Consider the following 25,644-nt stretch of genomic DNA (forward strand, 5'->3'; position numbering starts at 1 on the left):
CAGTGGTGAACATGCCCTTTCCCAACTACTTTGGCACGTGTTGCAGCCATGAAATTCTAAGTTAATTAATATTTGCAAGAACAAAAAAATTAAGTTTATGAGTTTGAACATCAAATATCTTGTCTTTGTAGTGCATTCAACTGAATATGGGTTGAAAAGGATTTGCAAATCATTGTATTCCGTTTATATTTACATCTAAAACAATTTCCCAACTCATATGGAAACGGGGTTTGTACATCTGTGAAGGCACCGTTAATGCTGAAAGGTACATACATGTTTTGGAGCAGCATATGTTGCCATCCGAGCAACGTTACCATGGACGCCCCTGCTTATTTCACCAAGACAATGCCAAGCCACGTGTTACAAACAGCGTGGCTTCATAGTAAAAGAGTGCTGGTACTAGACTGGCCTGAATGAAGTCCAGACCTGTCTCCCATTGAAAATGTGTGGCTCATTATGAAGCCTAAAATAGCACAACGGAGACCCCCGGACTGTTGAACAACTTAAGCTGTACATCAAGCAAGAATGGGAAAGAATTCCACCTGAGAAGCTTCAAAAATGTGTCTCCTCAGTTCCCAAACGTTTACTGAGTGTTGTTGAAAGGAAAGGCCATGTAACACAGTGATAAAAAATGCCCCTGTGTTGCTGCCATTAAATTCTAAGTTAATGAATATTTGCCAAAAAAAAAATAGGTTCCTCATTTCGAACATGAAATATCTTGTCTTTGCAGTCTATTCAATTGAATATTGTCATGTTTGTATTATCATGTTTTGGTTTAAGTCATGTTTTGTTTAGTTTCTGTCTTTTCACTCCCTTGTCTGGTCACCATAGCAACCATTAGTTTTCACCTGTCACGTCACGCACCTGTTTCACGTTTTGAGTCACGCACCTGCTTTCACTAATCATGTCCATAGTATTTAAGTTCATTCATTTTCTGTTGTTCGGCCTGACGACCTCACCCCATATATGCTTCTGCACACCCTTATGATCCTTGCTGCTCTTTTTTCATGCCGGGTCCATGCCAAGTAAGTTTTTGTTTATCAAGCCACAGTTTATGTTTTGTTTTAATTGTTCATAGTTTCCGCCACTGTGCGCGCTTTGGTTTGATCCTTTTTTTGTAGTTCTAGTGTTTCAATAAATCATGTACCTTCATTTGAAACGACTGGGTCGCATAGTGATGCGGGTGTGGTTCTCCCAAGGATGCAGACGGCTTCGGACACAGCTTGCAGGTACGAATATGATTTATTTAAAATATAAATCATACGGTGGATAAACAAAAAGACATCCACGTAGCACAAAAGGCAAGAAACAAAAGGACTAGCGTGGGAGCTAGCAGGCAAAATGGCATAGCGTGAAAACTAGCAGCTAAGGAACATGAAATAATCGTCGTCATCAGTTGTATGGGAACAAACTACGAAGCCAGACCGAGTGAGGCCAGAGCAAAGACTAAATAGCCCTCTGATTAGCGCCCGGGCAACAGGTGCGCGTCCCGAACACTAACCAGAGGCAGGTGCGTACAATCTGCCGTCATGGCAACAGAAACAAACTAAACTCAAGGTGCTGAAAACACGTGACACAAACATAAACAAACTCTGATCCGGGCAGCGGATCGTAACATCATTACCGTCTCGCCCATGCCAACTTACCGTTGCATCCCGGAAAAGCAAACTCCCAAGATCAAGTCTTGACAGAATATAAGTTGAAAAGGATTTGCAAATCATTGTATTCTGTTTATTTATTTATTTATTTATTTTTTCGAATTACACAACATGCCAACTTAACCGGTTTTGTATTTTGTTCTATATTTTGAGTACTTTAAATTGCTCCTCTGAGTCGGTCCCTTATCTGTTTATTTATTTATGGGTCTATTGATGGTGCATGACGCGTCGCCGGGATAATCTGGTTTCCTCTTTGGCTGGCGCGCAGATGGCGTTGGGAGAGGGGGGTGGGGGGTAGGGGGGGGAATGGGGACAGACAAGCTATAGGGCAGCTATTTCACCCCTGGATAAGCCCCACTGAACCATGCACCGTGTGGACCAGCCGATCTGAGCTTCACTATCTCCACCCAGTCCGCAATGTCCCACTCAGACTATCACAATGTGTACAAACGCTTGTTTTTAGTTTACTAAATGAGCTCTAATTGATGTCTCTTGTGCTTACGTCAGCTGTCAGCCGGTTCGCCGATATATAGGTCGGGAAAAACGAGGCAAAACACAACGTAGAGACGCACCGCGGCCTTTTCAAGGAGGAGCGACGTCGATTAAAAAAAAGAAGACCCAAACACACGGCCGTAGAGGCAGACAGCGGGAGGGAGGATGGATTAACTTCTCATCCAGACTTTGCTGGTGCACAGATTGTAAGTAGCTTATTGCACAAAGCACCCAGCATGTAACCGTTGCCTGATTTGGGTTGTTTTTTTTGTTTTTTTTTGTGTGTGTGTTACACATCACTGACCCCATGCAGACAAATAAGAGCCGTGGGCCTAAAATAGTCAGTCCCACGCTGCAAAAAGTCAGTGTTCAAAAACAAGAAAAAATAACACAAAAGTTAGGGGTATTTTACTTGAACTAAGCAAAATGATCTGTCGATAGAACAAGAAAATTCGGCTTGTTAAGATTTTCCAAAACAAGTAAAATTAAAGCTGCAAGCAGCATTGGTCGGGCCCGCGTATTTGGCAGGTGCTAGTCCTAAGTGTCCCAATACTTTTGTCTACTTTTAGTCTGAAGTGTCCCAAGACTTTTGTCTAGTGTACCTACCTTGTCTGCATTGTGTGGGCACGTTGGTGCTTCCTGCTTTTAAGCAGCCATCTTAAAAAAAACAGCAGCGCAGCGGGTCTTTGAAGGGTCATAAAATCCAAACCGGAGCAGTTAGAAAAAAAGCGCTTCTGTCATTGTAATCACAAGGGTTCAATCTCTCTCCTGTGTTAGTTTGAAGGCGAAACGAGAAACGCGCTCAGGAGTTCGTTTTTGAAGGAAGGTGACCGGTTTTTACAAAAAAATTGTTTTGAAGGGGGAATAGCAAACTTCCTGTTGATTTTTGCTGGGGGTTGTCAGTTTATGAAATGTAGGTCTAAGTGAGACCTACATAGAGGTTTTTGTTTCATGTCTCTCCGACCTTTCCGGTGGGAGTTACAGGCAGTTTTGTCATTTTTTTCTTCCGAGGAACAGTTTTTTCTCCGTTTTATTCAAAAATTGCTCTAGAGCGCAATTTTTAAATTTGGGGTTAGGTTGTTTTATTAGATCGCAATTTTTGCCAGTCCTGATGTGTGCGTTCAGTTTGGTGAGTTTTGAAGCATGTTAAGGGGGTCAAATTACAGCTCAAAGAGGCAAAAGTGACTGTTTTTAGTACTTTTTTGTCTTGAAGGGGGAATTGTCAACTTCCTGTTGATTTTTGCCCGAGGATGTACAGTTATGAAAGGTAGGTGTAAGTCAGACCTACATAGAGGTTTTTGTTTCATGTCTCTCCGACCTTCCTAGTGGGAGTTACAGGCAGTCTAGTTTTTTTTCTAGGGGGCGCTAGAGCGCAATTTTGAGTTTTGTGGTTCGTTTTTTTTTTTTAAAAGGCAATTTTCGCAGGTCCTGATGTGTGGGTAAAATATGGTGAGTTTTTAAGCATGTTAAGTGGGTCAAATTACAGTTTTTTGTGGGTGCGGAAGAATAATAAAGAATAATAAAACCTTACAAATTCAATAGGTCCTTATGTCCCATTGCATAAGGACTCCCTGTGGGAGTCCTTATGCAATGGGCCATGCGGGCCCTAATTAAAGCTGCAAGCAGCGATGAACGGGACCGACTTTGACGGCTCATAAAATCCAAACCGGAGCAGTAATTAAAACTCTTTGGTCTACTTTTAATCATAAGGGTTCAATCTCACTCCTGTGCGAGTTTGAAGCCGACACGACAAAAGCGCTCAGAGGAGATAATGTTTGAAAAAAGGTGACCGGTTTTTACAAAAATGTTGTTTTGAAGGGGGAATTGCAAACTTCCTGTTGATTTTTGCTGGGGGTTGTCAATATATGAAATGTAGGTCTAAGTGAGACCTACATAGAGGTTTTTGTTTCATGCCTCTAAGACATTCCTACTGGAAGTTACAGGCAGTTTTGTCTGTGTTTTCTTCCTAGGATGTACTAGAGCGCAATTTTGAGTTTTGGGGTTTGGTTTTTTGATAAGATCGCAATTTTCGCCAGTCCTGATGTGTGTGTCCAATTTGGTGAGTTTTGAAGCATGTTAAGGGGGTCAAATTACAGCTCAAAGAGGCGGCATTATAATAATAAAACGCTAGAAATTCAATAGGGTCCTCTGTCCCAAAGGGACTCGGTCCCTAATTAGCTAACCTCAATGAACCCCAAAATACCTTAAAATAAGTTTCAGATCAGATAATGTTTGAAAAAAGGTGACCGGTTTTTACAAAACTTTTGTTTTGAAGGGGGAATTGCAAACTTCCTGTTGATTTTTGCTAGGGGTTGTCAATATATGAAATGTAGGTCTAAGTGAGACCTACATAGAGGTTTTTGTTTCATGCCTCTAAGACATTCCTACTGGAAGTTACAGGCAGTTTTGTCTGAGTTTTCTTCCTAGGAGCAGTTGTGTCTGTGTTTTCTTCCTAGGGGGCGCTAGAGCGCAATTTAGAGTTTTGGGGTTGTTGTTTTTTTATTAGATCACAATTTTTGCCAGTCCTGATGTGTGTGTCCAGTTTGGTGAGTTTTGAAGCATGTTAAGGGGGTCAAATTACAGCTCAAAGAGGCAAAAGTGACAGTTTTAACTACATTTTTGTTTTGAAGGGGGAATTTCCAACTTCCTGTTGATTTTTGCTGAAAGATGTCAATGTGTGTGAAATTGAATTTTTAGCGTTTTATTATTATAATGCCGCCTCTTTGAGCTGTAATTTGACCGCTTAACATGCTTCAAAACTCACCAAATTGGACACACACATCAGGACTGGCGAAAATTGCGATCTAATCAAAAAACCAAACCCCAAAACTCAAAATTGCGCTCTAGTGCCCCCTAGGAAGAAAACACAGACTAAACTGCCAGTAGGAATGTCATAGAGACATAAAACAAAAACCTCTATGTAGGTCTCACTTAGACCTACATTTCATACACTGACAACCCCCAGCAAAAATCAACAGGAAGTTTGCAATTCACCCTTCAAAACAAAAGTTGTGTAAAAACAGTCACCTTTTTTCAAACATTATCTCCTCTGAGCGCGTTTGTCGTGTCGGCTTCAAATTAGCACAGGAGAGAGATTGAACCCTTCTGATTCAAAGTTGATGAAAGAGTTTCAATTACTGCTCTGGTTTGGATTTTATGAGCCCTCAAAGTCGGTCCCGTCCATCGCTGCTTGCAGCTTTAATTAGGGCCCGCATGGCCCATTGTATAAGGACTCCCTTTGGGAGTCCTTATACAATGGGACATAAGGACCTATTGAATTTGTAAGGTTTTATTCTTTATTCTTTATTCTTCCGCCGCCACATTAAACTGTAATTTGACCCACTTAACATGCTTCAAAACTCACCATATTTGACCCACACATCAGGACCTGCGAAAATTGCCTTTTTAAAAAAAAAAACGAACCACAAAACTCAAAATTGCGCTCTAGCGCCCCCCTAGGAAAAAAAAAAACTAGACTGCCTGTAACTCCCACTAGGAAGGTCGGAGAGACATGAAACAAAAACCTCTATGTAGGTCTGACTTAGACCTACATTTCATAATAGTACATTGTCGGGCTAAATTCAACAGGAAGTTGGCAATTCCCCCTTCAAGACAAAAAAGTACTAAAAACAGTCACTTTTGCCTCTTTGAGCTGTAATTTGACCCCCTTAACACGCTTCAAAACTCACCAAACTGAACGCACACATCAGGACTGTCAAAAATTGCGATCTTATAAAAATACCTAACCCCAAATCTCAAAATATCGCTCTAGCGCAATTTTTGAATAAAATGCAGAAAAAACTGCTCCTCGGAAGAAAAAAAATGACAAAACTGCCTGTAACTCCCACTGGGAAGGTCGGAAAGACATGAAACAAAAACCTCTCCGTAGGTCTCACTTAGACCTACATTTCATAAGTTGACAACCCCCAGCAAAAATCTACAGGAAGTTTGCTATTCCCCCTTCAACACAACATTTTTGTAAAAACCGGTCAGCTTTCTTCAAACATTATCTCCTCTGAGCGTGTTTGTCGTTTCGGCTTCAAACTAACACAGGAGAGAGATTGAACCCTTTTAATTAAAAGTTATCGAAAGAGTTTTAATACCGGCTCCGGTTTTGATTTTATGACCCTTCAAAGAGCCGCTGCGCTGATGCTGCTGTTTTTTCAAGAAGGCTGCTTAAAAGCAGGAAGCACCAGCGTGCCCACACAATGCAGACAAGGTAGGTACACTAGACAAAAGTGTTGGGACAATTCGGACTAAAAGTAGACAAAAGTATTGGGACACTTATGACGAAAACTGAACAAAAGTATTGGGACACTTAGGACTAGCACCTGCCAAATATGCGGGCCCGACCAATGCTGCTTGCAGCTTTAATTGTACTTGTTTTGGAAAGTCTTGACAAGCCGAATTTTCTTGTTCTATTGGCAGATCATTTTGCTTAGTTCAAATAAAATACCCCTCATTTTTGTATTGTTTTTTTTCTTGTTTTTTAACACTGACTTTTTGCAGTGTGGGACGTGCCCCGGTGTCGCTCGGCCGCAAAGACCAGCGCGGAACAAGCAGGTACGAGTGTTGTAAACTCAAAATAAAACGAAAGCAGCAATTTTACGGAATTTGTAAAAAGACCCAACAAGAACACAAGCGTCCTTAAAGGAGACCTAAGATCGTTTGAATCTACATTTTGTTTCCCCATTTGTTTCCTGGCCAGCGCTCTTATTTTGGAGCCATTTCCTATTCGTCTCTCTGAAAGTCCAGATTATGTGTATTGGATATGCTTTTTGTGTACGTTTTGCTCCGCAGTCTGTTCGATTCTGGAGCTGTTCCCGGATTGCAAAAGTATCGTAATTTTTCTTTTGAAAAATGCACACCATGTTTTATTATTTATTTTTGTCGTCAAAGTCGTCACCCCTATTTTATGTTCCAGAAATGGTTGGAAAATAAACTTCCCAAACATTGTGGAGATTCACCCGGTCACAACATTCCCCGATCGATCCAGAGAGTACGGCTGATATTATCAGCATTGCGTGTGTGATACCGCTGATTTTCTTTCCCAGCCGATGCCGAGTGAAATTCAGGCTGGTATCGGCGATACCGATCCGATACTTTGTTTAAATATACCCAGTGTGTCTGCGAAAATGTAAAAAGTTGCGTAATTTCAGATAAAAACAAACCTTTCAAACTCTGGACTATGTTGAGGTTGAGAAAAAACAGGACAAAATCATACAATGTGCAGGGGAATGGTGTTTCAAACCATAAAAAAAGGAAATATGTAAAATAATTAAATTAATTTAAAAAAAGATTTAGTTAGTTATACTATTAGAACCAAAAATAATTCCCAGTTTGTGAACATGTAAACAACACTCAACCTCATTCACAATTTGAGTTACTTTTTGCACTGTTTTCCTGTTAATGACACATGTTATTTTAATTTATTAAAGTATCTAAAGGATTGATTTTGGTGCATAAATATCTGGTATCAGCGGTATCGAGATTTCAGTATCGACCCTAATGACAGCAGACCTTGTACAGTAAGTAATATTTTATGTTTTTTATGATGTTGAACAAACAGCTAACCTTGTATGCTTAAAATGATCAAAATACGTAAATATTTAATGTTATTAGGAATGTTGGCTGGCGTTTTTTTTCAATGACGTTCGTTTTTTCATAGTATTAACATATCTTCTATACGAAAACAATTCCTTGCACCATGCATTTCCTCGCATCCGGATCATTTCAGTCACAGTTACTGCCAGGGTCTCCCAGGGAAAAAAGGAATTAAGTAAAAAAAGTTTAATTATTAAAATCAATTATTTAATTAGATATACTATTAGAACCAAAAGTAATTCACAGTTTGTGAACATGTAAACAACACTCAAGCTCATTCACAATTTGAGTTACTTTTTGCACTGTTTTCCTGTTAATGACACGTGTTATTTTAATTTATTAAAGTATCTAAAGGTTTGATTTTGGTGCATAAATATCTGGTATCAGCGGTATCGAGATTTCAGTATCGATCCTAATGACAGCAGACCTTGTACAGTAAGTAATATTTTATGTTTTTTATGGTGTTGAACAAACAGCTAACCTTGTATGCTTAAAATTATCAAAATACGTAAATAGTAAATGTTATTAGGAATGTTGGCTGGCGTTTTCTTCAATGACGTTCGTTTTTTTATAGTATTAACATATCTTCTATATGAAAACAATTCCTTGCACCATGCATTTCCTCGCATCCGGATCATTCCAGTCACAGTTAGTGCCAGGATCACCCATATAAAAAAAGGAATTAAGTAAAAAAAAATTAAATTATTACAATAAATTATTTAATTAGATATACTTATAGAACGAAAAGTAATTCACAGTTTGTGAACATGAAAACAACACTCAAGCTCATTCAAAATTTGAGTTACTTTTTGCACTGTTTTCCTGTTAATGACACATGTTATTTTAATTTATTAAAGTATCTAAAGGATTGATTTTGGTGCATAAATATCTGGTATCAGCGGTATCGAGATTTCAGTATCGACCCTTATGACAGCAGACCTTGTACAGTAAGTAATATTTTATGTTTTTTATGGTGTTGAACAAACAGCTAACCTTGTATGCTTAAAATGATCAAAATACGTAAATAATAAATGTTATTAGGAATGTTGGCTGGCGTTTTTTTTCAATGACGTTCGTTTTTTTATAGTATTAACATATCTTCTATATGAAAACAATTCCTTGCACTATGCATTTCCTCGCAGCCGGATCATTCCAGTCACAGTTAGTGCTGGGGTCACCCAGGGAAAAAAGGAATTAAGTAAACAAAAATGTATTATTAAAATCAATTATTTAAATAGATATACTATTAGAACCAAAAGTAATTCACAGTTTGTGAACATATAAACAACACTCAACCTCATTCACAATTTGATTTACTTTTTGCACTGTTTTCCTGTTAATGACACACATTATCTTAAATTATTAAAGTATCTAAAGGATTGATTTTGGCGCATAAATATCTGGTATCAGCAATATTGATATTTCAGTATCCATTCTAATGACAGCAGACCTTGTACAGTAAGTAATATGTTGTTTGTTGGCTCTTATGAAGTCTGCAGTGGGTAATAATCAGTGATGTTGAACAAACAGCTAACCTTGTACGCTTAAAATGATCAAAATACGTAAATAATAAATGTTATTAGGAATGTTGGCTGGCGTTTTTTTCAACGACGTTCGTTTTTTCATCGTATAAACATATCTTCGATATGAAAACAATTCCTTGCACTATGCATTTCCTCGCATCCGGATCATTCCAGTCACAGTTAGTGCCGGGGTCACCCAGGGAAAAAAGGAATTAAGTAAACAAAAATGTATTATTAAAATAAATTATTTAATTAGATATACTATTAGAACCAAAAGTAATTCACAGTTTGTGAACATGTAAACAACACCCAACCTCATTCACAATTTGATTTACTTTTTGCACTGTTTTCCTGTTACTGACACACGTTATATTAAATTATCAAAGTATCTAAAGGATTGATTTTGGTGCATAAATATCTGGTATCAGCAACATCGATATTTCAGTATCCATACTAATGACAGCAGACCTTGTACAGTAAGTAATATTTTATGTTTGTTGGCTCTTATAAAGTCTGCAGTGAGTAATAATCAGTGATGTTGAACAAACAGCTAACCTTGTATGCTTAAAATGATCAAAATACGTAAATATTTAATGTTATTAGGAATGTTGGCTGGCGTTTTTTTCAATGACGTTCGTTTTTTCATCGTATAAACATATCTTTGATATGAAAACAATTCCTTGCACTATGCATTTCCTCGCATCCGGATCATTACAGTCACAGTTAGTGCCGGGGTCACCCAGGGAAAAAAGGAATTAAGTAAACAAAAATGTATTATTAAAATAAATTATTTAATTAGATATACTTATAGAACCAAAAGTAATTCACAGTTTGTGAACATGTAAACAACACTCAAGCTCATTCACAATTTGAGTTACTTTTTGCACTGTTTTCCTGTTAATGACACATGTTATTTTAATTTATTAAAGTATCTAAAGGTTTGATTTTGGTGCATAAATATCTGGTATCAGCGGTATCGAGATTTCAGTATCGACCCTAATGACAGCAGACCTTGTACAGTAAGTAATATTTTATGTTTTTTATGATGTTGAACAAACAGCTAACCTTGTATGCTTAAAATTATCAAAATACGTAAATAATAAATGTTATTAGGAATGTTGGCTGGCGTTTTTTTCAATGACGTTCGTTTTTTTATAGTATTAACATATCTTCTATATGAAAACAATTCCTTGCACTATGCATTTCCTCGCAGCCGGATCATTCCAGTCACAGTTAATGCCAGGGTCACCCATATAAAAAAAGGAATTAAGTAAAAAAAATTAAATTATTACAATAAATTATTTAATTAGATATACTTATAGAACCAAAAGTAATTCACAGTTTGTGAACATGTAAACAACACTCAACCTCATTCACAATTTGAGTTACTTTTTGCACTGTTTTCCTGTTAATGACACGTGTTATTTTAATTTATTAAAGTATCTAAAGGATTGATTTTGGTGCATAAATATCTGGTATCAGCGGTATCGAGATTTCAGTATCGACCCTAATGACAGCAGACCTTGTACAGTAAGTAATATTTTATGTTTTTTATGATGTTGAACAAACAGCTAACCTTGTATGCTTAAAATTATCAAAATACGTAAATAATAAATGTTATTAGGAATGTTGGCTGGCGTTTTTTTCAATGACGTTCGTTTTTTTATAGTATTAACATATCTTCTATATGAAAACAATTCCTTGCACTATGCATTTCCTCGCAGCCGGATCATTCCAGTCACAGTTAGTGCCGGGGTCACCCAGGGAAAAAAGGAATTAAGTAAACAAAAATGTATTATTAAAATCAATTATTTAAATAGATATACTATTAGAACCAAAAGTAATTCACAGTTTGTGAACATATAAACAACACTCAACCTCATTCACAATTTGATTTACTTTTTGCACTGTTTTCCTGTTAATGACACACATTATCTTAAATTATTAAAGTATCTAAAGGATTGATTTTGGCGCATAAATATCTGGTATCAGCAATATTGATATTTCAGTATCCATTCTAATGACAGCAGACCTTGTACAGTAAGTAATATGTTGTTTGTTGGCTCTTATGAAGTCTGCAGTGGGTAATAATCAGTGATGTTGAACAAACAGCTAACCTTGTACGCTTAAAATGATCAAAATACGTAAATAATAAATGTTATTAGGAATGTTGGCTGGCGTTTTTTTCAATGACGTTCGTTTTTTCATCGTATAAACATATCTTCTATATGAAAACAATTCCTTGCACCATGCATTTCCTCGCATCCGGATCATTACAGTCACAGTTAGTGCCAGGGTCTCCCAGGGAAAAAAAGGAATTAAGTAAACAAAAATGTATTATTAAAATAAATTATTTAATTAGATATACTATTAGAACCAAAAGTAATTCACAATTTGTGAACATGTAAACAACACCCAACCTCATTCACAATTTGATTTACTTTTTGCACTGTTTTCCTGTTACTGACACACGTTATATTAAATTATTAAAGTATCTAAAGGATTGATTTTGGCGCATAAATATCTGGTATCAGCAACATCGATATTTCAGTATCCATTCTAATGACAGCAGACCTTGTACAGTAAGTAATATTTTATGTTTGTTGGCTCTTATGAAGTCTGCAGTGAGTAATAATCAGTGATGTTGAACAAACAGCTAACCTTGTATGCTTCAAATGATCAAAATACGTAAATAATAAATGTTATTAGGAATGTTGGCTGGCGTTTTTTTTCAATGACGTTCGTTTTTTCATAGTATTAACATATCTTCTATACGAAAACAATTCCTTGCACCATGCATTTCCTCGCAACCGGATCATTCCAGTCACAGTTAGTGCCAGTGTCTCCCAGGGAAAAAAGGAATTAAGTAAAAAAAGTTTAATTATTAAGATAATTTATTTAATTAGATATACTATTAGAACCAAAAGTAATTCACAGTTTGTGAACATGTAAACAACACTTAACCTCATTCACAATTTGAGTTACTTTTTGCACTGTTTTCCTGTTACTGACACACCATCCATCCATCCATCCATCTTCTTCCGCTTATCCGAGGTCGGGTCGCGGGGGCAGCAGCTTAAGCAGGGAAGCCCAGACTTCCCTCTCCCCAGCCACTTCGTCCAGCTCTTCCTGTGGGACCCCGAGGCGTTCCCAGGCCAGCCGGGAGACATAGTCTTCCCAACGTGTCCTGGGTCTTCCCCGCGGCCTCCTACCGGTGGGACGTGCCCTAAACACCTCCCTAGGGAGGCGTTCGGGTGGCATCCTGACCAGATGCCCGAACCACCTCATCTGGCTCCTCTCGATGTGGAGGAGCAGCGGCTTTACTTTGAGCTCCTCCCGGATGGCAGAGCTTCTCACCCTATCTCTAAGGGAGAGCCCCGCCACCCGGCGGAGGAAACTCATTTCGGCCGCTTGTACCCGTGATCTTGTCCTTTCGGTCATAACCCAAAGCTCATGACCATAGGTGAGGATGGGAACGTAGATCGACCGGTAAATTGAGAGCTTTGCCTTCCGGCTCAGCTCCTTCTTCACCACAACGGATCGATACAGCGTCCGCATTACTGAAGACGCCGCACCGATCCGCCTGTCGATCTCACGATCCACTCTTCCCCCACTCGTGAACAAGACTCTGAGGTACTTGAACTCCTCCATTTGGGGCAAGATCTCCTCCCCAACCCGGAGATGGCACTCCACCCTTTTCCGGGCGAGAACCATGGACTCGGACTTGGAGGTGCTGATTCTCATCCCAGTCGCTTCACACTCAGCTGCGAACCGATCCAGTGAGAGCTGAAGATCCTGGCCAGATGAAGCCATCAGGACCACATCATCTGCAAAAAGCAGAGACCTAATCCTGCAGCCACCAAACCAGATCCCCTCAACGCCTTGACTGCGCCTAGAAATTCTGTCCATAAAAGTTATGAACAGAATCGGTGACAAAGGGCAGCCTTGGCGGAGTCCAACCCTCACTGGAAACGTGTCCGACTTACTACCGGCAATGCGGACCAAGCTCTGGCACTGATCATACAGGGAGCGGACTGCCACAATCAGACAGTCCGATACCCCGTACTCTCTGAGCACTCCCCACAGGACTTCCCGAGGGACACGGTCGAATGCCTTCTCCAAGTCCACAAAACACATGTAGACTGGTTGGGCAAACTCCCATGCACCCTCAAGGACCCTGCCGAGAGTATAGAGCTGGTCCACAGTTCCACGACCAGGACGAAAACCACACTGTTCCTCCTGAATCCGAGGTTCGACTATCCGGCGTAGCCTCCTCTCCAGTACACCTGAATAGACCTTACCGGGAAGGCTGAGGAGTGTGATCCCACGATAGTTAGAACACACCCTCCGGTTCCCCTTCTTAAAGAGAGGAACCACCACCCCGGTCTGCCAATCCAGAGGTACCGCCCCCGATGTCCACGCGATGCTGCAGAGTTACTGACACACATTATCTTAAATTATTAAAGTATCTAAAGGATTGATTTTGGCGCATAAATATCTGGTATCAGCAATATTGATATTTCAGTATCCATTCTAATGACAGCAGACCTTGTACAGTAAGTAATATGTTGTTTGTTGGCTCTTATGAAGTCCGCAGTGAGTAATAATCAGTGATGTTGAACAAACAGCTAACCTTGTATGCTTCAAATGATCAAAATAAGTAAATATGAAATGTTATTAGGAATGTTACTACATTACATCATCTACATAAAACCTTATTAGAGGTTTTATAGGCAGAATGCTCTTTTGATTTGATTATATAAGTCATGTTTTGTACGAAGCAGTGAGAACCGAGTCTCAAAGGACACCAACAAACATGTGCCCGTTGCCTATAGAAACAGCAAAGAAGATCTTGGAATGATTGAAGAGGCTTCAAAATGCCACGGCTGAGATGTGACCTCAGACTTTGAGTCTTATTGGAATTCTAAAGGTCTAAAGGTCTTGCTGGAGACCTAAACTATGAGAATTAAGTTTGATTAAAATGCCACGTTCAACACACCAGGGAGGTCCACAAGTCATTTTTACATGTCCAAGTCAAGTCTCAAGTCTTTGTGTACGAGTCCAAGTCCGGTCTTTGTGCACGAGTCCAAGTCAAGTCTCAAGTCTTTGTGTACGAGTCCAAGTCAAGTCTTTGTGCACGAGTCCAAATCAAGTCTCAAGTCTTTGTGTACGAGTCCAAGTCCAGTCTTTGTGCACGAGTCCAAGTCAAGTCTCAAGTCTTTGTGTACGAGTCCAAGTCAAGTCTTTGTGCATGAGTCCAAGTCAAGTTTCAAGTCTTTGTGCATGAGTCCAAGTCAGGTCTCCAGTCTTTGTGTACGACTCCAAGTCAAGTCTCCAGTCTTTGTGTACGATTCCAAGTCAAGTCTCCAGGCTTTGTGCATGAATCCAAGTCTCAAGTCTTTGCGCATGAATCCAAGTCTCAAATCTTTGTGCACGAGTCCAAGTCAAGTCTCAAGTCTTTTTGTATGAGTTGAAGTTAAGTCTTTGTGCACGAGTCCAAGTCAAGTGTCAAGTCTTTCTGTATGAATCCAAGTCAAGTCTCAAGTGTTTGTGCACAAGCCCAAGTCAAGTCTCCAGTCTTTGGGCATGAGTCCAAGTCACGTCTCCAGTCTTTGTGCATGAGTCCAAGTCAAGTTTCAAGTTTTTGTGCACGAGTCCAAGTCATGTCTTTGTGCATGAGTCCAGGTCAAGTCTCCAGTGTTTGTGTATGATTCCAAGTCCAATTCCCAGTCATTGTGCATGAGTCCAAGTCAAGGCTCAAGTCCTTGTGTACGTGTCCAAGTCAAGTCTCAAGTCTTTGTGCATGAGTTCAAGCAAAGTCTCCAGTCTTTGTGCACGAGTTCAAGTCAAGTCTTTTTGCACGAGTCCAAGTCAAATCTTTGTGCACGAGTCCAAGTCCAGTCTCAAGTCTTTGTGCATGAGTCCAAGTCAAGGCTGCAGTCTTTGTGCACGAGTCCAAGTAAAGTCTCCAGTCTTTGTTTACAAGTCCAAGTCAAGTCTCCAGTCTTTGTGCATGAGTTCAAGTCTAGTCTCCAGTCTGTGTGCATGAGTCCAAGTCACGTTTCCAGTTTTTGTGCACAAGTCCAAATCAAGTCTTTGTGCATGAGTCCAAGTCAAGTCTCCAGTCTTTGTGTACGATTCCAAGTCAAATTTCCAGTCTTTGTGCACGAGTCCAAGTCAAGTCTCAAGTCTTTGTGCATGCGTCCAAGTCAAGTCTCAAGTCTTTCTGCATGGGTCCAAGTCAAGTCTCAAGTCTTTCCTCCCAAGATCAAGTCAAATCTTTGTGCACGAGTCCAAGTCCAGTCTCAAGTCTTTGTGCATGAGTCCAAGTCAAGGCTGCAGTCTTTGTGCCCGAGTCCAAGTAAAGTCTCCAGTCTTTGTTTACGAGTCCAAGTAAAGTCTCCAGTCTTTGTGCATGAGTTCAAGTCTAGTCTCCAGTCTTTGTGCATGAGTCCAAGTCACGTTTCCAGTTTTTGTGCACGAGTCCAAATCAAGTCTTTGTGCATGAGTCCAAGTCAAGTCTCCAGTCTTTGTGTACGATTCCAAGTCAAATTTCCAGTCTTTGTGCATGAGTCCAAGTCAAGTCTCAAGTCTTTGTGCATGCGTCCAAGTGAAGTCTCAAGTCTTTCTGCATGGGTCCAAGTCAAGTCTCAAGTCTTTCCTCCCAAGATCATGTCAAGTCTTTGTGCACGAGTTCAAGTCAAGTCTTAAGTCTTTGTGAATGGGTCTAAGTCAAGTCTCAAGTCTTTCGTCCCAAGATCAAGTCAAGTCTCGAGTCTTTGTGCATGAGTCCAAGTGAAATCTCAAGTCTTTCGTCCCTACACCAGGTCAAGTCTCGAGTCTCAAATGGAAAAAAAAAATGAACGCTATCTCGTCAGATGCTATCGGAGAAAATACTGCTTTGTTGTATTTATGGGGATTACTAGTAAATACTGTGCTATATCGCCTTTTAAATCACACTAGATTATGACAATTGATCAGAACAATGCACTTGGGAAGGTTATTTCAATGTGCAATGTGAAGACCCACCTTCAAGGCTTTGTTCAACCCTTGAGGAGCCCCCAAATGTAGTGAATATTATAGGTCCCGGGGACCCGGAAGGGGTTTTAGCCTTAAAAGTCCCAAAAATAAGTCATACGTAAATTTTTTTTTTTTACTTTCAACACTTACATTTAAAGTTAAAGTACCAATGATTGTCACACACACACTAGGTGTGGTGAGATTATCCTCTGCATTTGACCCAACACCCTCACCCCCTGGCAGGTGAGGGGAGCAGTGAGCAGCAGCGGTGGCCGCGCCCGGGAATCATTTTTTGGTGATTTAACCCCCAATTCCAACCCTTGATGCCAAGTGCCAAGCACGGAGGTAATGGGTCCCATCTTTATAGTTTTTGGTATGACTCGGCCGGGTTTTGAACTCAAGACCTACCGACCTCATATCGATATAAAGTTTTTATTTTTTACGTTTTAGGTCCTTTTCCTCAAAGATCACCATGTTTTTTTATGGCAAAAACACAAACTATGCAGCATTCTTGCGCACATGCGATATTTTCGTAACCACACCCACACGACTCTCATGTCACTCGCAACTTACCAACATGGTTTTTATTACATTGAAATTGTAGGCGGAGTCAAAGCAACGACGGGTTTGATTGATTGATTGAAACTTTTATTAGTAGATTGCACAGTACAGTACATATTCCGTACAATTGACCACTCAATGGGAACGCCCCAATAAGTTTTTCAACTTGTTTAAGTCGGGGTCCACGTTAATCAATTCAAGGGTCTATTATGAATGTTTGGTACTCTGGCGGTATCTAGTGGTTGAGGGGTCAAATTACACCTTTTAATAGGATTAAATAATAATAATAATAATAATAATAATAATAAAGAATAATAATAATAATAAAGCCTTACAAATTCAATAGGGTCCTCTGTCCCAAAGGGACATTGCGGTCCCTCATAAAGGTCCGCCTTGTTTATTCCAGATCTATCGAATTAATGCCTCTCACCCGGATAGTAGAAGGCTGAGGACGTATTCCGATAAGTTGTGACACTTTGACAGCCAATTTAGACGACACGAAAAGACGCTTGGTTCCACCCCCCTTTTCTTTGCGAGGATTATGAGGCATTCTTCATCTAAATGGGAATATATGAACATCTCAGCAGTCGGCATCCTAATAACAGCAGACCGAGTACAGTAAGTGATGTTTTATTATGTTTGTTGGCTCTTATGAAGTCTGTAGTAATCAGTGATGTTGAACAAAAAGCGAAATGATCAAAATACGTAAATATTAAATGTTATTAGGAATGTTACTACGTTACATTACATTACATCATCTATAAAAAACCTTAATAGAGATTTTATAGGCAGAATAAAACTATTTTGATCTTAATTATTTACTGTTTAGAATGCATAATTTTTTCTTTTTTAAATATGTGTTCTTTTCTTACATAAATTCCCTAAAAAGTGCAGTTCCCCTTTAAAGGCTTAAGTCAGAGTGTTGGCTGGCGTTCGTTTTTTCGTAGTATTAACATATCTTCCATATGAAAACAATTCCTTGCACCATGCATTTCCTCGCATCCGGATCATTCCAGTCACAATTAGTGCCAGGGTGTCCCAGGGAAAAAAAGGAATTAAGTAAAAAAAATTCAATTCTTAAAATGAATTATTTAATTAGATATACTATTAGAACCAAAAGTAATTCACAATTTGTGAACATATAAACAACACTCAACCTCATTCACAATTTGAGTTACTTTTTGCACTGTTTTCCTGTTAATGACACACGTTATCTTAAACAATTCCTTGCATTATGCATTTTCTCACCACTGGATCATTCCAGTCACAGTTAGTGCCAGGGTCTCCCAGGGAAAAAAAGGAATTAAGTAAAAAAAAAATTCAATTATTAAAATTAATTATTTAATTAGATATACTATTAGAACCAAAAGTAATTCACAATTTGTGACCATATAAACAACACTCAATCTCATTCACAATTTGAGTTACTTTTTGCACTGTTTTCTTGTTAATGACACACATTATCTTAAACAATTCCTTGCACTATGCATTTCCTCACCACTGGATCATTCCAGTCACAGTTAGTGCCAGGGTCACCCAGGAAAAAAAAGGAATTAAGTAAAAAATAAATATATATATTAAAATGAATTATTTAATTAGATATACTATTAGAACCAAAAGTAATTCACAATTTGTGACCATATAAACAACACTCAATCTCATTCACAATTTGAGTTACTTTTTGCACTGTTTTCCTGTTAATGACACACATTATCCTAAACAATTCCTTGTGCTATGCATTTTCTCGCATCCGGATCATTCCAGTCACAGTTAGTGCCAGGGTCTCCCAGGGAAAAAAAGGAATTAAGTAAAAAAAAATTAAATTATTAAAATGAATTATTTAATTAGATATACTATTAGAACCAAAAGTAATTCACAATTTGTGAACATATAAACAACACTCAACCTCATTCACAATTTGAGTTACTTTTTGCACTGTTTTCCTGTTAATGACACACATTATCCTAAACAATTCCTTGCACTATGCATTTCCTCACCACTGGATCATTCCAGTCACAGTTAGTGCCAGGGTCACCCAGGAAAAAAAAGGAATTAAGTAAAAAAAATTAAATTATTAAAATGAATTATTTAATTAGATATACTATTTGAACCAAAAGTAATTCACAATTTGTGAACATATAAACAACACTCAACCTCATTCACAATTTGAGTTACTTTTTGCACTGTTTTCCTGTTAATGACACACATTATCCTAAACAATTCCTTGCATTATGCATTTTCTCACCTCTGGATCATTCCAGTCACAGTTAGTGCCAGGGTCACCCAGGAAAAAAAAGGAATTAAGTAAAAAAAATTAAATTATTAAAATGAATTATTTAATTAGATATACTATTAGAACCAAAAGTAATTCACAATTTGTGACCATATAAACAACACTCAACCTCATTCACAATTTGAGTTACTTTTTGCACTGTTTTCCTGTTAATGACACACATTATCTTAAACAATTCCTTCCACTATGCATTTTCTCACCCCTGGATCATTCCAGTCACAGTTAGTGCCAGGGTCACCCAGGGAAAAAAAGGAATTAAGTAAAAAAAAAAAAATTATTAAAATGAATTATTTAATTAGATATACTATTAGAACCAAAAGTAATTCACAATTTGTTAACATATAAACAACACTCAACCTCATTCACAATTTGAGTTACTTTTTGCACTGTTTTCCTGTTAATGACACACGTTATCTTAAACAATTCCTTCCACTATGCATTTACTCGCCACCGGATCATTCCAGTCACAGTTAGTGCCAGGGTCACCCAGGAAAAAAAAGGAATTAAGTAAAAAAAATTAAATTATTAAAATTAATTATTTAATTAGATATACTATTAGAACCAAAAGTAATTCACAATTTGTGACCATATAAACAACACTCAATCTCATTCACAATTTGAGTTACCTTTTGAACTGTTTTCCTGTTAATGACACACATTATCTTAAAACAATTCCTTGCACTATGCATTTTCTCACCACTGGATCATTCCAGTCACAGTTAGTGCCAGGGTCACCCAGGGAAAAAAAAGGAATTGAGTAAAAAAAAAAATGTAATTATTAAAATTAATTATTTAATTAGATATACTATTAGAACCAAAAGTAATTCACAATTTGTGACCATATAAACAACACTCAACCTCATTCACAAGTTTTCCTGTTAATGACATACATTATCCTAAACAATTCCTTGCGCTATGCATTTTCTCGCATTCGGATCATTCCGCTCCCAGTTAGTGCCAGGGTCTCCCAGGGTGCACCTTTTGGCGTGCTGAAATGTGGATTCCGTCGTATAACGTTCCGGTTTATAGTACGGTTGTGTGCCGCATGTTCTAAAGCATAGAAAAACGCCCCAGGTAGGAACGTGAAGAACACGGACGGAGAAGAGAATGTTGAAAAGGGATTCAATTCTACAGAAAATGCATTTCTAACACTTCACTGGACATTTATTTAATGTTATTGTTTTGTTTATTCTTCACGATGACAGTCACTGGTGTAGAGGATGTGTTGCTCCTACCTGGAAACGACCAGCGGCAATATGAGCATCTTCAACATCCTCATGAGCAGCTCTCCGGGAAACTGGAAGTACTTCACCTCCTGCAAGAAGGACACGGTAACGTTAGCACTTTAGCACTTGTAGGATAGGACTTTATTGTCATGGCCCGAGTACAACGAAACTATGTTTTCAGCACAAAACCGTTCAAGATTAGACAAACAGTGTGCAGGGTTACAGCACAGGAACGCTGATGGGTCGCCACGAGGCTCCCCGTAAAAGGTGGGAAAAGGGTAAAACGCTGGGGAAGAAGATGAGTAAAAAAATACAATCTCGACTGGGCTCCTAAGGGGGCTTAGTCTATGCACACATAAACATCCATCCATCCATCCATCCATCCATCCATCTTCTTCCGCTTATCCGAGGTCGCGTCGCGGGGGCAGCAGCTTAAGCAGGGAAGCCCAGACTTCCCTCTCCCCAGCCACTTCGTCCAGCTCCTCCCGGGGGATCCCGAGGCGTTCCCAGGCCAGCCGGGAGAGATAGTCTTCCCAGCGTGTCCTGGGTCTTCCCCGTGGCCTCCTACCGGTCGGACGTGCCCGAAACACCTTCCTAGGGAGGCGTTCGGGTGGCATCCTGACCAGATGCCCGAACCACCTCATCTGGCTCCTCTCGATGTGGAGGAGCAGCGGTTTTACTTTGAGCTCCTCCCGGATGACAGAGCTTCTCACCCTATCTCTAAGGGAGAGCCCTGCCACCCGGCGGAGGAAACTCATTTCGGCCGCTTGTACCCGTGATCTTGTCCTTTCGGTCATAACCCAAAGCTCATGACCATAGGTGAGGATGGGAACGTAGATCGACCGGTAAATTGAGAGCTTTGCCTTCCGGCTCAGCTCCTTCTTCACCACAACGGATCGATACAGCGTCCGCATTACTGAAGATGCCGCACCGATCCGCCTGTCGATCTCACGATCCACTCTTCCCCCACTCGTGAACAAGACTCCGAGGTACTTGAACTCCTCCACTTGGGGCAAGATCTCCTCCCCAACCCGGAGATGGCACTCCACCCTTTTCCGGGAGAGAACCATGGACTCGGACTTGGAGGTGCTGATTCTCATCCCAGTCGCTTCACACTCGGCTGCGAACCGATCCAGTGAGAGCTGAAGATCTTGGCCGGAGGAAGCCATCAGGACCACATCATCTGCAAATAGCAGAGACCTAATCCTGCAGCCACCAAACCAGATCCCCTCAACGCCCTGACTGCTCCTAGAAATTCTGTCCATAAAGGTTATGAACAGAATCGGTGACAAGGGGCAGCCTTGGCGGGGTCCAACCCTCACTGGAAACGTGTCCGACTTACTGCCGGCAATGCGGACCAAGCTCTGACACTGATTATACAGGGAGCGAACTGCCACAATAAGACAGTCCGTTACCCCATACTCTCTGAGCACTCCCCACAGGACTTCCCGGGGTACACGGTCGAATGCCTTCTCCAAGTCCACAAAGCACATGTAGACTGGTTGGGCAAACTCCCATGCACCCTCAAGGACCCTGCCGAGAGTATAGAACTGGTCCACAGTTCCACGACCAGGACGAAAACCACACTGTTCCTCCTGAATCCGAGGTTCGACTATCCGGCGTAGTCTCCTCTCCAGTACACCTGAACAGACCTTACCGGGAAGGCTGAGGAGTGTGATCCCACCATAGTTGGAACACAACCTCAGGTTCCCCTTCTTAAAGAGAGGAACCACCACCCCGGTCTGCCAATCCAGAGGTACCGCCCCCGATGTCCACGCGATGTTGCAGAGTCTTGTCAACCAAGACATCCCCACAACATCCAGAGCCTTAAGGAACTCCGGGCGGATCTCATCCACCCCCGGGGCCTTGCCACCGAGGAGCTTTTTAACTACCTCGGCAACCTCAGCCCTAGAAATAGGAGAGCCCACCACAGATTCCCCAGGCCCTGCTTCCTCATAGGAAGACGTGCTGGTAGGATTGAGGAGGTCTTCGAAGTATTCCCTCCACCGATCCACAACATCCGCAGTCGAGGTCAGCAGAGCACCATCCCCACCATACACGCGGTGTTGACACTGCACTGCTTCCCCTTCCTGAGGCGGCGGATGGTGGTCCAGAATTGCTTCGAAGCCGTCTGGAAGTCTTTTTCCATGGCCTCCCCGAACTCCTCCCATGTCCGAGTTTTTGCCTCCGCGACCGCTGAAGCCGCACACCACCTGGCCTGCCGGTACCTGTCTGCTGCCTCGGGAGTCCCATGAGCCAAAAGAACCCAATAGGACTCCTTCTTCAGCCTGACGGCATCCCTTACCGCCGGCGTCCACCAACTGTCCCAAGCTGGCTCTTGGGACGTGGAACGTCACACATAAACATGTTACATATAATCACGACAAATCGCAACAGAGGGCGGGGAGTTGGGGCCCTGGAGGTCGACTGCTGCTATGAAGCGCTGCCAGCCGTCCATCACCCCGAAGGGGAATCAAGCGGTGGTGAAGACGTGGGGTGGGGGAGGGTGTGTGTGTGTGTGTATATGCCCATTGTCTTGGGTGTGTTGATGTAGTGTCCATAGGCCTGGGGTCGTTTTGCATGCAAGCAAAAGTTCAACTCCAGGTGTCGTTGAGGAGGGAGGTAGGTCAAAAGCGTCCATCATTGAGGAGTCCTCGGGGGGGGGGGATGTTTTCAGAACAGCCTGCTCCTGTTGTTGCAGCGTCAAGGCCATTTGAGGGAGTCAAATCGTAAATTAGGGTTTTCGTTTGTCCGCGAGCAGACATTAAAGGGGAACATTATCACAATTTCAGAAGGGTTAAAACCATTACAAATCAGTTCCCAGTGGCTTATTTTATTTTTCGAAGTTTTTTTCAAAATTTTACCCATCACGCAATATCCCTAAAAAAAGCTTCAAAGTGCCTGATTTTAACCATCGTTATATACACCCGTCCATTTTCCTGTGACGTCACACAGTGATACCAACACAAACAAACATGGCGCATAGAACAGCAAGGTATAGGACATTAGCTCGGATTCAAACTCGGATTTCAGCGGCTTAACACTGTCTGACAAGATAATTACTAACAACTATGAACTAGGTTTACAGCATATGAAATACATTTGGCAACAACATGCACTTTGAGAGTGCAGACAGCCCATTTCAGGCACGCTAAGAACATATATTTTTCCACGATTTCAGCACTTAGGTTAACCATACCTAAGTAGACACAAAATACTGCATTACACAAGACTACCCGAATGTACTCGAATGATTGAAAAAAATTAATGTTTTTAAGCTAAATTATTGGTAAACACAGTTTATGTATAATAATTTACGTAAAACCGCGAGGAATGAATAAAGTTTTCATCAATTAATATATTCTGTAGACATACCCTCATCCGCTCTCTTTTCCTGAAAGCTGATCTGTACAGTTTTGGAGTTGATGTCAGCAGGCCAGGGAAGCTAGGGTCGATAGGGGGTTTAGCTCGCTCGTCTGCGGGAACAAACTGCCGCCATTGCTTGCCGTGCTACTGAGGTCCTTTGTCCCTGAATTGCTCACACACTCCGGCAGATTCAATGGGGGTCTGGCGGCAGATTTCTTTGACTTTATCGTTGGAAATGCATCTGCTTTGAGTGTCGCAGGATATCCACACATTCTTGCCATCTCTGTCGTAGCATAGCTTTCGTCGGTAAAGTGTGCGGAACAAACGACTGACCATTTCGTCGGCTTTTCCACACCCTCGTATTTTGAGCAAATTTCGTCCAATTTCTTGCCACTTTCGCATCTTTGGGCCACTGGTGCAACTTGAATCCGTCCCTGTTCGTGTTGTTACACCCTCCGACAACACACCGACGAAAGTGAGAAACTGGCGGATTGCTTCCCGATGTGACGTCACAACGTGACGTCATCGCTCCGAGAGCGAATAATAGAAAGGCATTTAATTCGCCAAAATTCACCCATTTAGAGTTCGGAAATTGGTTAAAAAAATATATGGTCTTTTTTCTGCAACATCAAGGTATATATTGACGCTTACATAGGTCTGGTGATAATGTTCCCCTTTAAGCTGATGTGCGAAACGACTGACTTGCCATTTCAAGGCAAGCAACGTTCCGAGGGCTAAGGTACAGTACGGAGTACAGTGAGGGTGCAAGAAGTCTGTGGCGTGTAGCTATTTACTTATTTTTAGTCATTGACTTTGCATCCTTATCTTAATTTTAACATGATATTGTGTGTATGGCAGTTTAAAAATATTACAATTAAGAAAATATCTATTCAAATAAGATATTTTGATTCAATCTTGTTCAAAGATTCTGCAACATCCACAGGATGCTGGATTTTTAAGAATGGCAAGTTGGAACTAGAATTTGCAATTTATCTGACATCACATGGACAAAGATAAGACCTTCTGGAGGAAAGTTCTGTGGTCAGATGAAGCAAAAATTGAGTTGTTTGGCCACAATACCCAGCAATATGTTTGGAGGAAAAAAGGTGAGGCTTTTAATCCCAGGAACACCAAACCTAACGTCGAGCATGGTGGTGGTAGTATTATGCTCTGGGCCTGTTTTGCTGCCAATGGACCTGGTACTTTACAGAGAGTAAATGGGACAGTGAAAAAGGAGGATTACCTCCATATTCTTCAGGACAACCTAAAATCATCAGCCATGAGGTTGGGTCTTGGGCGCAGTTGGGTGTTCCAACAGGACAATGACCCCAAACACACGTCAAAAGTGGTAAAGGAATGGCTAAATCAGGCTAGAATTAAAGTTTTAGAATGGTCTTCAGAAATTCCTGACTTAAACGTGTGGACAATGCTGAAGAAACAAGTCCATGTCAGAAAACCAACACATTTAGCTGAACTGCTCCAATTTTGTCAAGAGGAATGGTAAAAAATTCAAGCAGAAGCTTGTGGATGGCTACCAAAAGCGCCTTATTGCAGTGAAACTTGCCAAAGGACATGTAAGCAAATATTAACATTGCTGTATGTACCACAATTATGCGAAATGATATCAATGGGTTGGTGTTGCAATATTTCGAATCGGTTGAACAAAGTTGACGTAGTAACAGTATTGAAACAGAATTGGTACTTCGGAATTCCTGGAATTTCCCGGGGAAAAAATAATACCGTTTGATGTTTTGATGGTGGAATGGTTGGAATTGGTTCAAAGATGTGGACTGTGAGAACTCAAGAACAAAAGGTGAAAATAGGGCTTTGGAAAACCAGGAATCCTGGGAATTTTTTTAACCTGAACCTGAAAAATTGGGAAATGGAAAACATGTTTTGAT

General features: G+C 40.5%; 1 protein-coding gene across 1 annotated transcript in view; it reads right to left on the reverse strand.

Moving 5' to 3' along the window:
* The window catches only part of LOC133607877 (excitatory amino acid transporter 5-like), a 195,030-nt gene that overhangs the window by 146,217 nt on the left and 23,169 nt on the right, over nt 1–25,644 (reverse strand). Inside the window, exon 2 of the mRNA XM_061962909.2 lies at nt 20,387–20,466. Coding sequence (XP_061818893.1) covers nt 20,387–20,466 — 80 coding nt within the window. The remainder of the gene's footprint in view (nt 1–20,386; nt 20,467–25,644) is intronic.

This window comes from Nerophis lumbriciformis, linkage group LG09 (assembly GCF_033978685.3).
Source record: "Nerophis lumbriciformis linkage group LG09, RoL_Nlum_v2.1, whole genome shotgun sequence".
Taxonomy (NCBI): Eukaryota; Metazoa; Chordata; class Actinopteri; order Syngnathiformes; family Syngnathidae; genus Nerophis; species Nerophis lumbriciformis.